This window comes from Peromyscus californicus, unplaced genomic scaffold (genome assembly GCF_007827085.1).
Source record: "Peromyscus californicus insignis strain IS unplaced genomic scaffold, ASM782708v3 Scaffold_11__1_contigs__length_118956290, whole genome shotgun sequence".
NCBI classification, from domain to species: domain Eukaryota; kingdom Metazoa; phylum Chordata; class Mammalia; order Rodentia; family Cricetidae; genus Peromyscus; species Peromyscus californicus.
The window spans coordinates 103273479-103289648 of NW_026294402.1; the positions used below are offsets into that span (position 1 = coordinate 103273479).

The 16170-nt window shown below is 49.2% G+C and overlaps 1 protein-coding gene across 6 annotated transcripts; it reads left to right on the forward strand.

The window, feature by feature from the left end:
* Window positions 1–7089: 7089 nt before the first annotated feature.
* Ccdc71 (coiled-coil domain containing 71) lies at window positions 7090–16170 on the forward strand. Of its 6 annotated transcripts, XM_052720995.1 has the most exons (3): window positions 7205–7219; window positions 8664–8704; window positions 9679–16170. In XM_052720995.1, exon 3 carries the CDS (start codon window positions 9731–9733, stop codon window positions 11042–11044), a length of 1314 nt encoding a protein of 437 aa, XP_052576955.1. In that variant the 5' UTR covers window positions 7205–7219; window positions 8664–8704; window positions 9679–9730; the 3' UTR covers window positions 11045–16170. The 6 variants fall into 6 exon arrangements, with proteins under 6 accessions (XP_052576931.1, XP_052576962.1, XP_052576955.1 ...); XM_052720971.1 differs by lacking the exon at window positions 8664–8704 and having other exon boundaries at window positions 7090–7219; XM_052721002.1 differs by lacking the exons at window positions 7205–7219; window positions 8664–8704 and adding an exon at window positions 7174–7190.

A 16170-nucleotide genomic window follows, 5' to 3' on the forward strand; every position in this document is an offset into this window, starting at 1 on the left:
AGAGACAGTAACACAGTGCATGTAGTTAGTGTGGGAGGTAGACCCAGGAGGCACCAGCAGAGGAGTAGCAGAGGAAGACCAAAGAAAGCAGCCAACAAAGGAGGTGCCGTCAAACAAGTCACCACTGTGGGTGACTGGAACCAAATCCTTCCCGGGATTCTGGGAGCGGATTGGGAGCATGGGTCTCTGTCGTATGATATTTTGTTCGTGTTCTGACAAATAAAGCTGGTCTGGAGATCAGAGGGCAGAGCTAGCCACTAGTTAACCATAGAGGTCTGGAGGTCTGTATAGACAAGAGACAGGAAGTGATATGGCTGGGCAGAGAGAGGAATATAAGCAGGCGGAGACAGGATCTCTCCCCTTTTCCATCTGAGGACTTGTGGAGGTAAGAGGTGACTTTGGCTGCTCATTTACATCTCTGATCTTTCAGCGTTCACCCCGATATCTGACTCTGGGTTTTTATTATTATTATTATTATTATTATTATTATTTTGTTTTTGTTTTTGTTTTTCGAGACAGGGTTTCTCTGTGTAGCTTTGCGCCTCTCCTGGAACTCACTTGGTAGCCCAGGCTGGCCTCTAACTCAGTAATCCGCCTGGCTCTGCCTCCCGAGTGCTGGGATTAAAGGCGTGTGCCACCACCGCCTGGCCTTGGGTTTTTATTATTAAGACCAATTAGAATTCACGCTACAGGTCTCACATTGTTACTGCTCCCAAGGGCAAGGGGAACTAAGGAATTCATCTTCACACCCATCAATCATATGTTGAGGGCTGTTTGGGGGCATTAATGTCTTTGCCTGCAGGACTTTCTGCCTGTGCAGAATGTGGGTGAACCCTTCCTCATGAATCCTTGGGGCCTAGAGCTCTTTCCGAAGTTGGCGGTTTGAGGTGGAGGCCATGCACAGAAGCGCCGGTGCAGACTGCCTGCACACCGCAGACTGAAAGCCCTCTGCTCTCCGGGCACCTCTCCCACTCCTCTCTCGGGACACTGGTATCTACCCCTGCCACACATACACCCTCCTAGTCACCACTGTCCCCTTTCTTCCTAAGCCCCTTCCCTTTTCTTCCCAGCTCTTAACCATTTACAAGCTAGCTGCTTTTAAATGCCTCCCAGCTCTAAGTCAAGGTCATCTCTTCTTGCTCCCTCCAAATTCTGCAGCCATCTGTCCCCGCAGACTCCACCCTCTTGTTGTCTGCCACCTCAGTCTGCTGCCACTTCCTCCTCCAAAGGACTTCTGAAACCGTTGTTTTTGGGGGGGCTGGAGAAACGGAAAAGTCGTTAAGAGCACTGGCTGCTCTTCCAGAGGACCCGGGTTCAATTCCCAGCACCCATATAGCAGCTCACAACTGTCTGTAACTCCAGTTCCAGGGGATCTGACACCCTCACATAGACACACATACAGGCAAAACACCACTGCACATAAAATAAAAATGAATTAAAAAATTTTTTTGCTGCTTTGAGACAATGTCTCTCGTAGCTCAGACTGTAGCTAATGTTTTTCTGCCTGGCCCACAGTCAGGACAAATCTCTGTCACCCGCCAGTCCCTCAGCCGCTCAGACCCAACCAAGTAAACACAGAGACTTATATTGCTTACAAACTGTATGGCCGTGGCAGGCTTCTTACTAACTGTTCTTATAGCTTAAATTAATCCAGTTCCATAAATCTATACCTTGCCACGTGACTCGTGGCTTACTGGCATCTTCACATGCTTCTTGTCATGGCAGCGGCTGGCAGTGTCTCCCACTCAGCCTTCCACTTCCCAGAATTCTCTTCTCTGCTTGTCCTGACTATCCTTCCTGCCTGGCTACTGGCCAATCATTGTTTTATTTACTAACCAATCAGAGCAACATATTTGACATACAGAACATCCCACAGCACTTCCCCTTTTCTTTTTTTCAAAAAGGAAGGTTTTAACCTTAACCTAGTAAAATTACATATAATTTGGGAATTTGGGCATAGCTTCTCTTACTACTTCCTGCTGGAGGGGGGCGCTGTATATTATGGGGACACAAAGAAAATTTTAGGATTATGGAGTAGTCCATGAGGCTGTATTGTCTGAGCCAGTTGCCTTGAAACCGTTCTGGATGTTGGATCATCTGGGCCATGGTGTCATCGGAGACCTTTCAGGGGGTCTTGGCTGGTCAAACCTGATGTATCTTAATCTGGAACAAATCCATAGCCTCTGGCTTTCTGTGGAAACAAAAGCAGACTCTTTTCCAAAGCAGCATATCCTTATATCCAAATTTTGAAGTCAAGGTACCTTTAAAATTTACATTTTGGCATAACTCAACAGCTTTTACAATCAAATGTTTTTCTTCAGTTATGAATATCAAAGACAACATAATCCAGATTCTCTGTGTGATAGCCATCTTTATGTGGCTTATTACATTTAATGTTTCTTTAAAGACTTTATTTTTAAAAACTATTTGTTTATATAACTGTATATTTTCCTTTTTTTCCACTCTTTTAAGCCTACATACATTTTTACATACATTGTAAATTATTTTATCTGAATCTGTCTTATTGTGAACCTATTGCTTTAAACTGCAGCCTTCTAAGCCTGAAACAGCGCTGTGGCTGCTGGCTCTGCCCACTTTAGCTTCCCAACATGGTGGTGGTACGTTTTCCGCCAGCTCTGGGAGCTATCAACTCTCAGAAATAGTGGGTCTATGCTTCTATCAAAGCAGCATGTAGCCCAGAAATCTCTTTTTTTGTTTTGTACTAGCAAAGGCTAAATCCACCACGCAGCTTAATGTGCCACTTGCAGAGGCCTCATTCCCGCCACACTGCAGGTCAAGTGTGCACGCCAGGAACCCGCCATAGTAGCTCAAACACACAGGCTGCCGCTAACTTGAGAGAGACAACTGGGAACTGTTTTTAGCTCCGTTTTAGAATCTTTTCTCAGGTTTTAGGTGGAAACTCTTGCCAACACGTTGGGTGCCATTTGTAGCTAGAATTTTCCTGCCTGGCCCACAGTCAGGACAAATCTCTGTCACCCGCCAGTCCCACAGCCGCTCAGACCCAACCAAGTAAACACAGAGACTTATATTGCTTACAAACTATATGGCCATGGCAGGCTTCTTGCTAACTGTTCTTATAGCTTAAATTAATCCAGTTCCATAAATCTATACCTTGCCACGTGACTCGTGGCTTACTGGCATCTTCACATGCTTCTTGTCATGGCGGCGGCTGGCAGTGTCTCCCACTCAGCCTTCCACTTCCCAAAATTCTCTTCTCTGCTTGTCCTGCCTATCCTTCCTGCCTGGCTACTGGCCAATCAGTGTTTTATTTACTAACCAATCAGAGCAACATATTTGACATACAGAACATCCCACAGCACTCAGACTGGTCTTGAACTCGCTATATAGCCAAGGACGACTTTGAATTTCTGATTCTCATCTCCTTCTCCCAAATGCTGGTATTACAGGCATACCACCTTGCCCAGTTTGTCCAGTGATGAGGAGTGAACCCAGGGCTTTCTGCATGCTAACCAGCACTCTGCTAACTGAGCTGGATCTCCTGCCTCCAAAATTGCTTTTGAGAAGTCACCATGTGTATTAGTCAAAATTCTCTAGGGAAACAAAACCAATAGAATGAATACATACTACAGGGGACTTAGGTGATGGTGCACACCTTTAATCCCAGCACTCGGGAGGCAGAGGCAGGTGGATTTCTGTGAGTTTGAGGCCAGCCTGGTCTACAGAGCTAGTTCTAGGACAGCTGGGGCTACACAGAGAAACCCTGTCTCAATAACAAACAAAACAAAAATGCGATTTAGACAATAGATAGATGGTTCAGAGGTTAAGAGCACTCTTATAGAGGGCCTGGGTTTGGTTCCCAGCACCCACATGGCAGCTCATAATCATCTGTGATGATCTGACACCCCCTAGTGATCTCTGCAGGCACCAGGCATGCACATGATACACATGTATACATACAGGCAAAACATTCATACACATATTTCTTAAAAAAAAAAAATTAAGAAAAAACCGGGGAATTACTAGACTGGCTTAAACCATATGGTCTGGGCAGTGCAAGAGTGACTATCCTGGTACTGGGCAGGCTAAGGACCCAGTAGTGACTTAGTCCTGGAATCTGGGCACCTCAGCAGTCCCAATCTAGCACTGAAGGCCTGGAAATTTTCTGGAGAAACCACTAGTCTTCAGTCCACATTAGAATCCTAAAGAGCTGGGTGGTGGTGGCACACGCCTTTAATCCCAGCACTTGGAAGGCAGAGCCAGGTGGATTTCTGTGAGTTCAAGGCCAGCCTGGTCTACAGAGTGAGATCCAGGACAGGCACCAAAACTACCCAGAGAAACCCTGTCTCGAAAAACAAAAAACAAAAAACAACAAAACAACAACAAAGACAATGTTGCTCCTGAGTAACACTGACACCTAAATTTGTCTCCTGGTCTACACAAACACACGTACACACACACACACAAACATACACACACACACACACACACACACACACACACACACACACACACACACACGGAAAGAGGACTAAGGGCAGTATTTACTTGACTAGCATGCATGGGACCTAGGTTCACTCACCAGACCCCATACCCCCAAACGGATTTGGCTCTGGCTTTCCAAAGTAGCAAACTTAGAACCTCTTGGGAAAACCTTTCCCAAGATGCAGCCTTCTCCACCAGATTACCAGTTGTCTCTGCTCAGGTGGATGTGGTTGACCTCACTGACAACTATGTAAGATGTCAAATGGAGACTAAGGGAGGGATCATTGAAACACCTTGTGTCTCTCCCCACCTCATGCTCATCTCACCTGGGCTATGCCTATGTAGAGTCCGCTGCTATCAAAAACCAAGGTCAGAGATCAAAGGTCAAGTGATAACTGTTCTCTGATGACTGTTTCCTGAGAGTCGCACCTCAGGCTTAGTACCAGGACACCCCTTGGATAACTGGGTACCCCTAATCTTCACCATTCCTTCAGTAACCACAGAGGGAAGGGACAGAGATAGAATGAACCCAGCCTTCTTGTCCTCCATTTTGCTCTGACCTCTGGACTGGACAATGCCGGAGAGGAATCTCCTAGGACACACCTGGGCCACTGTCATCCCTGGAGGCACCAAGCTCTGCCTCTTCATGAAAGTGGCTTCTGTTTGCATAGTCAGGGCTCATCTGCTTTGGAAGACAATTGTACTTGAAAGTGAAGTTAGATTGGTCCCAGGAGTGAAAAGACAACCCTGACTCCCAACAATGGACAAGGTAGAGCTCACCCATAGTTGAGAAATGGAGATGTTGAAACTTCCTGATGTAGGCCCATAAGGCCCTTTCTTTTTCTGTACCAAGACAAACGGTTAGAAGCACTGATCCCAGACTATCAGGAGATTTTGGGGTTCCTGTTGGATGTCTTGGCTACCCTTGAAGACACTCAGGACTCTCCTATCAGTGTTAAAGCCCTGAGAAGTGAGACCTTGAGTGTGGTGATATTGTGTTCCCCAAAATATTGTATACCCTAATAAACTTATCTGGGCTCAGAGAACAGAACAGCCACTAGATATAGAGGCCAGAAAATGGTAGCACACGCCTTTAATCCTATCACTTGGGAGGTAGAGATCCATCCGGATCTCTGTGAGTTCAAGGCCACACTGGAAACAACCAGGCATGGTGACTCATGCCTTTAATCCCAGGAAGTGAGCCTTTAATCCTAGGAAGTGATGGCAGAAGCAGAAAGGTATTTAAGGCATGAGGACGAGGAACTAGAGCTGGTTAAGCTTTAGGCTTTCAAGAAGCAGTTCAGCTGAGATCAATTCGGATATGAGGACACAGAGGCTTCCAGTCTGAGGAAACAGGATCAGCTGAGGAATTGACGAGGTGAAGTGGCTGTGACTAGTTCTGCTTCTCTGATCTTCCAGCTTTAACCCAATACCTGACTCCAGGTTTGTTTTTATTAATAAGACCATTTAAGATTCATGCTACACTTGGGCATTGCTGAATTGAATGGATAATTCCCTTTAGGGATGCCTGGATCCCTCTATACAGGCTGGGAAATAGAAAACAGCTAAAGGATCTTGGGGTCCTATGAAAAAGGAAGAAGGCTAACATCCAGCCCCTACATGAAGCTTTCCCGCCACTCTCTTCTATCTATCCCAAACTCCAAAGGTAGCACCATTGTGAGGGCCTGGGAAGAGAACTGTAGCAATATTTCTATCTTCTGGCTCAGGTTCTGTGAAAGGGCCAAATGCCTCCACTACCTCACCCATGAAACTCAAGCTTTCCTGATGACTCCCAACGTGGACCAGGAAGCAGCCGTCAAGTGAGTTCTTTGTTAAGAGTCAGGCATGGTGGTGCATGCCTTTGATCCCAGCCTCCAGGGCTATGCAGAGAGATGCCTTTAAAAAAAAAAAGTTTTGGAAACCCTTTTGTTGTTCACCTGAGATCTCAGATTCCTAGGTGTGCTGCAGTAGGCGCTAACCATCCTCAGTTGCCTAGGGAACGTAGGCAGAAAGACTGCGTTTCCAGTCTCCCGGGCCATGGGATGGGGATTCTGGGCAATGTTAAGACTGAAAGTGGGACTTTGTGCCATTGAAGTGCATTGCCTGAGCCAGATCTTGGTACTATATCTGTGCACACATACCTGGGCAAGTGTATCCAGGCTGGCCACCTAGAGCCCCAGGCTTCTGTGTATCACTTGTACCACATGTCTATACCAGCCTTTCATGCAGTATGCCAGGGGTAGGCTCCATTCTCAGAAGAGAAGAGGGCCTACTGTCCTTACAGGAGATACCTTTGTGGGGTAACAAGAGGACTATCCTGAGACACTCCCTATCAGGTGTACTCTTTTTGACCTTCTGATCAGTTGCCAGAGAGAGAAGCAGGCCCTGGGGTGTTGAATGGCCTAGACCTTGCCAGGAGCCCCCCTGATGTCCTGTACTATAAACCAGGTCATTTTAGAGAAATGATAAATAGCCCTTAGTCCAATCCTAACTGGGCACCTGTGACTCTTAGTCTCCCACACTGGATCAGATGGGTTTGGACTTGTCTTTGTGGCCACCACCTCCAGGCAGCCCTCCCTGGTACTGAACCGGCTCCGCCCCAGACTTGGGGGGGGAAGTGCTAGAGGTCAAGGGTCACCAGGCGGGCCAGGTCCCGGAAGCGGAAGCGCAGTGCACTTCCGGCGCGCAGCAGGCGGCCATGTTGGAGCGGCGGAGGCGGCGCAGAGGTGCGTCCTGGGTCCCCGCGGCGGCGCCGGTAGGTTGTAGCCGCGGGTCTAACGGTGCTGTGAAGCGGCGGCCCGGGAGGCCGCAGGGCGGCAGGGCGAAGGGACTGGGTGGCCGACCCTCCCGGATCCCCATTCTCCCCGGGCTTGGCCGAGACACCCCACCCCCACCCAGGACCCCACCCTGGGGCTGTGCGGATCCTGTTGGGCTACCACTGTCCACCTTACAACATTTCGCCGTCGCCGTGACCTCGACTCCCTGTCGCCGTTCGGGCCCCGGGGACGCGGTCTCCCAGCCTGAGGGCCCGGATCTGCCCCCACCCCAGGCTGCCTGATTAGTACTTCTCCCACCCCAGTCTAAGGTCAACTTCCTGTGCTGGCTGGCCCCAAAGGAACGTGTGCAGGCAGGTGTGCCTGGCTGCAGCGTCTCTTTACAAAGCTGCTTGAAAGCCAAGAAACACCCTCCCAAGGGTTCAGACTGACCTAGGCCCCCGCCCCCCAGTATCAGCGCTTGAGGTTTGGGGTGGGAAGTAGGTCCCTCTCTGTTTTACAGTTCACAGCCTACCCCTTCAAACAATAAATAAAAGTACTGAAGTCATGCGCAAGGATTGTGCTTGGAGAGCATCCTCTGGGGGAGGGGAAGTGCCTCAGACACCTGAGGATCCAAGAATGTTTCCAAACAAAGAGCCCCAGGGCACTTTCTCTGGGGAAACCTTAAGACTGTAGATCTGCTCCATTAGAGCTGAGCAGAGCGGCAGCACAGACGGACCTCGAGGCCCCAGGGATCTGTCTCATCCCAGCTGATCTTTTAATGCTCCAGTGCCCTGGGGAGTTTACCTCTAGAAGACCTGAAATGCTTCGAGGGATGCTAGATGTAACTCATGATTGACGGCATGATTTCTTTAAGGGAGTGTGGGGCAATCTGAGGGCTCCCAGACAACGGCATCTGTGCTGTACTGAGATCTGCTACCCTAAGTCCAGTTAGGACAGCTCAGACTTCAATGGCCGCTTGACATACCTTCTTAGATGGAACTTTATCTTCCAGCGTCTCCAAACCTTGGACTCCTTGATCTAGCTGTCTGGCCCCTGCTTTGCCTTAGAGATGTTGCTTGTTATTCAACAGCTTTTTTTTTTTTGAGAGTCTGGCTCTTTCATTGGGGTTGAACTCCAAGACTAGAGTGAGAAATTGGGTTTTGGAGTAGCCTGTCCACAGACCCTGAAAGTAGAGTCTCTAGTAGGCAGGGAGATCAACCATCCCCTGCACTGGAACACTGGCAGCTGGATGAACATGCCGGGGTGGACATCAAGTGTAAGTCGGGCCTTTGGGCCTATGTTCGAAGCCCTCAATCTGTTTTTTTCAGGTAGACCCCCACCATCCCACATGTCTTCCTTACTCTTTCTTCACAGCCACTTGAAAAGCTGTTACCTTTTTTGCTCCATTTGTGCCTGCTGTTCTTCTTTTTGTCATTCATCTAGGGTTACTGCTCCCAGGAGTCCTTCCCTAACCATACTTACTAGTAAGTATGACCTGGGTAACACCGTATACTCCCAGGAAACTTAATGGTGGCTGTGTCTTGACTTCAGGACTGGGCTCTTTGAGGCTAGAGAGATTTTCCTGTATCCTGGGACTGGTCTAGATATTTGGCATGGGGGGCATGGGGGGGTGCAGTCGGCGGCACAGTAGTACAAGCATGTGGACCTAGCTGCTCGGGAACCTGAGTGGGAGGATCACTTGCACCAACCAGTTCAAGACCAGCCTGGTAACATAGCGAGTTCCATTTCAGAGACTAGACAAAATGCAGAATTTAGCTGAGCTCTTGACACACACTTGTAATCCTAGCACTTAGGAGGCTACTGCACAGTTACCAATTTGAGGCCCGTTTGGACTATATAGCAAGCTCCAGAACAGCCAGAGCTACATAGACCTTATGTCCCCAACAACAGAATATGGTAGTGCTTGCCTGTAATCCCAGCACTTGAAAGCTAGTGGCAGAGGGATCATGGTTCAAGGGCAGGCTGGCCTATGTGAGACCTTGTCTTAAAGCAAGAAAAGAAAAATGCCATTGAATTAAAATGAGCCAGATTTAAATCTTCCCAGAAGCCCAGCAGTAGGTTTGATGGCTCTTAGGTGCTTCTGAGCATGTATCCTTAAGAAACACACCAACACAGAGGGTCAAGTGACCCTAGAGAATGATTTATCCCGGCCAGGCCCTTCTATCGTAGAGTGGGAGCCGTGCTTGACTTGCCAGCCTGTTCTAGCTCCATACCTTGGTACCATTCTTTTTTTTGTTTTTTGTTTTTGTTTTTCGAGACAGGGTTTCTCTGTGTAGCTTTGCACCTTTCCTGGAACTCACTCTGTAGCCCAGGCTGGCCTTGAACTCACAGAGATCCGCCTGGCTCTGCCTCCCGAGTGCTGGGATTAAAGGTGTGCGCCACCACTGCCCGGCTCCTTGGTACCATTCTTATCGATTCTTTTCTTTTTGCTTTGGAGGTGCCAAGTACTGGTTTGTGGATGCGCAGGCAGATCCGCAGTGCCTGATGCCATGAGCATGGTAGTGCAGCATGTGGAGGAGAAAGCTGTGCACTCGTGGTCACGCATCTCCACGGCAGGGAAGAAAGCCCTGGAAGAGGCGCTGCTGGTTTTTAACCCCATGAGCCAGGACCTCAGTGCCACCGAGGCCCAGCTTGTGGCTTTCCTACAGGGCCTGCGAGATGATGGCTTCCAGCCCACCATTCTGCGAAGTGGTGATGTCTATGGCTATAGCTCGTGCACAGCCAACCCCCCCAGCCAGACAAAGCTACAAGCTCGCACCACCAACCCATCTGCCACATCCCTTCCAGCCAGGGCTCCCCAAACTGCTGTGTCCTTACCTGCAAGAAAGGACACACTGCTCCCTGTGCCACTGTCTGGCAGGCTGGCTAAGGGATCCACACCAGCCCTTGCCAAGCATGCGACCACTAACCTGCTACTGAGCTCCCTGAAGGAGTCAAATGCCAGCCACACCAGTGGTACAACAGTAGGCTTCCCTGCCCACCTCTATCCAGGGGTCTACCCTGCCATGCGGCTCTCTGTGGTCCTTGAAGCACTGGTTCCACTCAAGACTCCTTGCTTGGGTGCTAAGCACGGGGCACAGTCACTGCAGCTGTCCCTTGCAAACTCTTCCCTGAAACTGAGGAAAGGTTCCGGGAACCTACAGTCCAAAGCATCCAGAAAAATCACAAGCAAGGGCCTCAAATGCCTGAGTAGGAAAGGTCCTGGGGCTGACCGACGAGGTACTGGGACCCAGAGCAGTGGCATACGCATGAAAGGGTGTTCTTCCCTGGGCACCAAAACAGTCCAGACCAAGGCATCTCGAACACAGACCAAAGCTGCTCATGCCCATGCCAGTCGAGCTCGAACCCAGAACAAGACAGTAAGGGTGAGGGCCAAGGCAACAAAGGCCAAGCCCAGGGCAGCCGGAGCCAAAGCCAAGAACAAGGCCACTGTAGTGAGGGACAAGGCTAAAACCAAGGCAGTCAAGGCCAAGGCCAAAGCGTCTCGGACCAAGCACAGGGGAAGGCCAAAGGGATCTGTTAAGACCAGAACTGGAAGGGCAAGCCTGAAGAGCCGCTCTGAGACTGTGGGGAAGAAGAGGAAGAAGGCTGAGGAGACAAAGGGCCTTCCTCCTAAGAAGAGGGCACGGCTTGTGCTCCGATCCCCTAAGGCGTGGCTGGGACCTGGAACAAAACCTTGCAAGTCCCAGACTATAAAGGTAGACAGGAAATCTTCAGATGATGAGGTCCGACAGTGGGCCCAGCAGATCCTCCGTGTGAACCTCTCCCCAGTAGTGTGGCTCCAACCACTGCTGCCATCTTGACTCCATACTCAGCATCCCGAGTCATCCTTGCATCACGGCTTGGGAAAACATCTGAGCTCTCCGTGTGACCAGCAGCACAGTGTGCCGTGCTCGTGGACTCTGCAGCTTTCCAGACTCTGGGTACCTCCAGGTACCTCAGGACTCTGGGTCACCAACCTCCTTTCAGAAACTGAGGATTTGGCATGGGGTGGGGAGCGGGAGGGGTGTTCTCATGGCTCAATGCACTGTGACTTGTTCTTTAAGTTGTACGTCTGATGTTCCATCTATCATGTTTTATACCTTTCCACCTTGCGGTCTCCCTGCTCACCCTCCATGGTCTTATTTATTGAATGATTTTGGTGTGTGGGGGCTGCTGCAGGAGTCTGCTCGAAGTAGCCCTGGTAGCTTGAGCAGGTCATCAGTGTGAATGATAGGGTGATATTATGGAAGGGCAAAGCTCCCAGGCTTCTGAAGAGATCGGGGAAATTCAGGTGCTGGCTTCTGTAGATGTGTGAGGGAGATCCTGAGGAGGGGCAGAGCCGCTATAAAGTAGGGCACCTCACCTCGAGTGTCCCAGTTCTGAACCAGAGGGCCCCATTCAAGATTGTGAGTCACTCTGGGAAATCCTGCAGCTCACAGGTTTTTAGGCCAGGGAAAGAAGCCTTTGTGGTACTGCTCTCTAGGGGCCAAGCTTTAAGGCTTTGCCTGGGCTTGTCTAGTGGGAGGGAACAGGCTGAAAAGGCTTGAAGTGCTGCTTCTCTGCTGAAAGTGACTAGCCTCAATTTTCCCGAGAGGCTGGGCTTTGAATCTGGACCACAAAACCTGCCCTTACTATCCAAAGAATTTTCTCTCTGGTGGATCTAGGAAGACTTCTACCTGTACTCAGCAGCACTTTCTGACTGGATTCCACATGCTCCATCTTACTCGGGTCCAGCCTCACTGTGACTCCTCACATGACCTGTGTGCTTTGGACATTGTTGGTACCTTCTGCTTTGGAGAAGAGCTGGGTCCTGAGTGGAAGCAGCTGCTGTGCCCATCTGTAGTTCACTGGTAGCCACTCAGGCTGGAAGGCAGTGGCTAGGAGGTGGGGACCTGCAGCCCCTGCACTTGGGGATTTGAGTGTGAGTTTGAGTCAGCGTCAACTACATACTGAGGAAACACCACCACCACCTCTCTCTCTCTCTCTCTCTCTCGTGTGTGTGTGTGTGTGTGTGTGTGTGTGTGTGTGTGTGTGTGTGTGTGTTTGTTTTTTGAGACAGGGTTTCTCTGTATAGCCCTGGCTGTCCTAGAACTAACTCCTTTTGTAGATCATTATCATGCTGGCCTCAAACTCAGAGGTCCACCTGCTGGGAATAAAGGTGTGTGCCACCAGACCAAGCCAGGGGACTAGAGGAGAGATGGCTTAGTGATTAAGAGGATTTAATTGCTCTGCCAGAGGACCAAGTTTGGTTCCCACAACAAGGCAGCTCACAAACACTTGTGTTCAGCTCCCAGGGACCCCACACTCTTTTCTTGCTTCCACAGTCACAGGCAGAAAGACACACAATCTTTTATTTTTTTTAACGGCACAACTGGATAAAGCATCATTTTTCTTGGGAAAAGGCTATCTCGAGTATCTTGAACTTCAGTGATGTTGATAAGCAAAGGAATGGTGTGAAATCCCTTAAATAAAAACTTACTGGCTGGGCTCGAGAGATGCCTCAGAGGTTAAGAGCACTGGTTGCTCTTTCATAAAACCCAGGTTCAGTTCCCAGGGCCTACCTGGCAGCTCACAGCTGTCTTAATTCCAGTTCCAGGGGACCTGACACCCTCTGGTTTCACTGGGCACTAGACAGACACAAGGGCAGACATGCATTCAGGTAAAACACCTATACACATAGAAATAAGTAAGAAAATAAACGTATTGTCTTTACAACAACAAGAACGATGTTAATAACAGAGCGAGCCAGGGCCGAGAGACGGCGTAGTTGGTGAAGCGCTTTCTGTGCATGCGGGAGGGCGTAAGTTCAGATCCCGAGAACTCCAGTAAAAGCCGGATGTGTGCCTGAACACCGGCAATGAGTCGGGGCAGAGCCAGCCAGTGTGGCCAAAATGACAAAATCTAGAGTCAATGAAAGACCAGATCTCAAAAAATAAGATGGAGGCCGGGCGGTGGTGGCGCACACCTTTAATCCCAGCACTCGGGAGGCGGAGGCAGAGGCAGGTGGATCTCTGTGAGTTCGAGGCCAGCCTGGTCTACAGAGAGATCCAGGACAGGTGCTAAAAAACTACACAGAGAAACCCTGTCTTGGGGGAGGAAAAAAAAGGTGGAGGCTAAAGAGGCGGCTCAGAGGTTAAGAGCGCGTACTGTTCTCACACACAGCTCCAGGGCCAACCTGGTCTACTTAGCCGGTTCCAGGATAGTCAGGGCTATGTAGAGAGACTGTTGAAAGAAGTCTCTGTCTCTGTCTTGAAGACAGGGTCTTACTATAGCTTTGAGGGACTTGGCACTTGCTAAGTAGACCAGACTAGTCTTGAGCTCCTAGAGATCACCTGCCTCAGCCTCCTGAGTGCTGGGATTAAAGGCATGCGCCACCATGCCCAAAATAATTTTTTTGTTTGTTTTTTTTTTTTTTTTTTGAGACAGTGTTTCTCTGTGTAGCCATGTCTGTCCTGGAACTCACTCTGTAGACCAGGCTGGCCTTGAACTCAGAGATCTGTCTCCTGAGTGCCAGGATTAAAGGCATGCACCACTGCCCAGCATAAAATAATAAACATAAGATTGGGAACTAGAGAGATGGCTCAGTTGTTAAGAGCACTGGTTGCTGTTGTTAAGGACCAGGGTTAGGTTCCCAGCATCCACAGGATAGCTCACAACCACCTGTGACTCCAGTTTGAGTGGATTTTTGCCCTCTTCTGGCATCCAAGGGCACTGCATGGGCATGGTATGCAGCCATACATGCAGGCAAAATAAAAATATATAAATCTTCCAGGACAGGCTCCAAAGCTACAAAGAGAAACCCTGTCTCGAAACAAACATATATATCTTAAAAAAAAAAAAAAAAGATGGAGAAGCAATTGAGGAAGGCATCCTATCAACTCTTCATGTGCACCTGCATAGGCAAGAATGCCTGTATCACACACATACACACACACACACACACACACACACACACACACACACGACCAAGCCAGAAAGAAGGGAGGAGGGAGAAAGAAGGCATCCCGAGTCACGTGTATTGATTCATGCATGTAATCCCAGAACTAGGGAGGCTGAAGCAAGAGAACCTCAAGTTTGAAACTAGCCTGGGCTACACAAGACTCTTGTGTCAGAAAAGAAAAACCGTAAAAGGGGTGGGGATGGGGGGAGGGAAGGCATCCTTGGGACCAAGTGATCATGATACCCTTACCTGCCTTTCCACGCATCAAGTGGAGTGATGGTTCTACCCAGCTCCTTCTGCTTTGAACCAGGAAGAAGCCACTCAAGACATTGATGGTTTAGAGAATAAAGGGAGTACAGTGGCCTATGCAGACCCCCATCTTTCTGGATTCTGTGAAGTTCTTGGTGCTCTACTCTACCTTTGGTGGAAACAAATTATGGTAGGACAGGATTTATGCAGTGAAGCTGCCAGTTATTCAGGAGAGCACAGATCTAGAACTGCACCAAGAGGATTGACACCCAGCAGTGGAGAATAGGAAGAATAGTATGTGGAAAAGGTGAAAAGTGAGACTAGGGTGGGACTGGAGTTTACAAGAACAGAAGACATGAGCCATGGGAAAGATTTGAGCAGGAAAGTGGGTTGTTTGGAAGGAAAGCCTAGTGGAGGCTGCTTAAATGGTTCTGAGTGAGAGTTGGACTGTCTGGAATAAACTTGGACCTTTGGGGAGAGAGCAGGGAAAGATTCAGAAGATATTAGGAAACAGAAAGGGGGCACGAGTGAGGAGGGGTGGCAGGTGTGGATGAGTGAGGGTGGGCTTACTGATCCCACCAGCGCTGTTTGCCCTCCTGCTAAATGATGCTCCTGCTGCTGATAAAGGTGCCACCTGAGCTGAAGTCTTAGATGCTGGGGCCACACAACACACATTTGCAGGAGTTCCCAGCAGATTTCCTGGAAACAATGAAGAAAGGCTTACCCCAACACTGTGGCTGAGACTCAATCCTGGGGGCCACCCCTATGGCTCACTGACCACTAAGTGTGTCTTGAGTGGACAGTGCCCCCACTGTCCCCAAATCATTGATCAATACCTACGACCACCATGCCTGGAATGGATGCTTTTTGAACTAGTATCTGCAGTGATAAGTTTCTAGGGCCAGTAGGTTTGAGGTTGAGGGCCAACCATCTCCTTTATCTGAATGATTTAATTTTCCTATCACTCTGCCCAGGGTGCCACACTGTATTGTGTAGCAATTTTCACTGAGATAAAATCATCCATTTTGGAGGGAAGCTCCCTAAGACACTGGATGTTCTAAACTTTAGAATCTAAAGGGAGACAGAAACATTCCATTCTTCAGGGAGGCTCCTTAAGACACAGGATGTTCTAAGGGGAAGTGAAACATTCCATGCTTCAGGGAGGCTCCACAAAATACTCTGCGGGCGTGGTGGTGGCACGTGCTGTTAATCCCAGCAGAGGCAAGTGGATCTCTGAGTTTGAGGCCAGCCTGGTCTACACAGTGAGTTCCAGGACAGCTAGAACTGTTACACCCAGAAACCTTGTCTCGACAAAAAAGATACAAGGTATTCTAAGGGAAAGTGAAACATTCCATTCTGCAGGGAAGCTCATTAAGCTCAGGAATTCAGGATGTCCTTGAAACTGATAAGCTTCACTAGGCCCCTCCCTTCCTAAAGGTATATAAGTAGTAAAGAAGCTTAGAGACACTCCCAGACAAGTTAAGCTGACCAACTAGGCTCACACTAGCTAGGCTGTCCGGAAGAACTAGATCTGCCAAGCCACCTAGAAGTAGCAGAGATAAGAAAGCTGCCTGGAGAGGTTAGACCGGCTGATTTCCAGCCTGCTGGGCAGCCTGCAGGCTGGGCTTTGTGCTCCAGGTTTCCAGCTTTCATGCTCTGTCACCGATGCTGGGATAGGCTTTGGTGATACAGTTGTCTTTGGGTCATTTCTGCTCCTGTAAGTAACCCCAATAAAACTCATTGGTTCTCCAAGTTGGA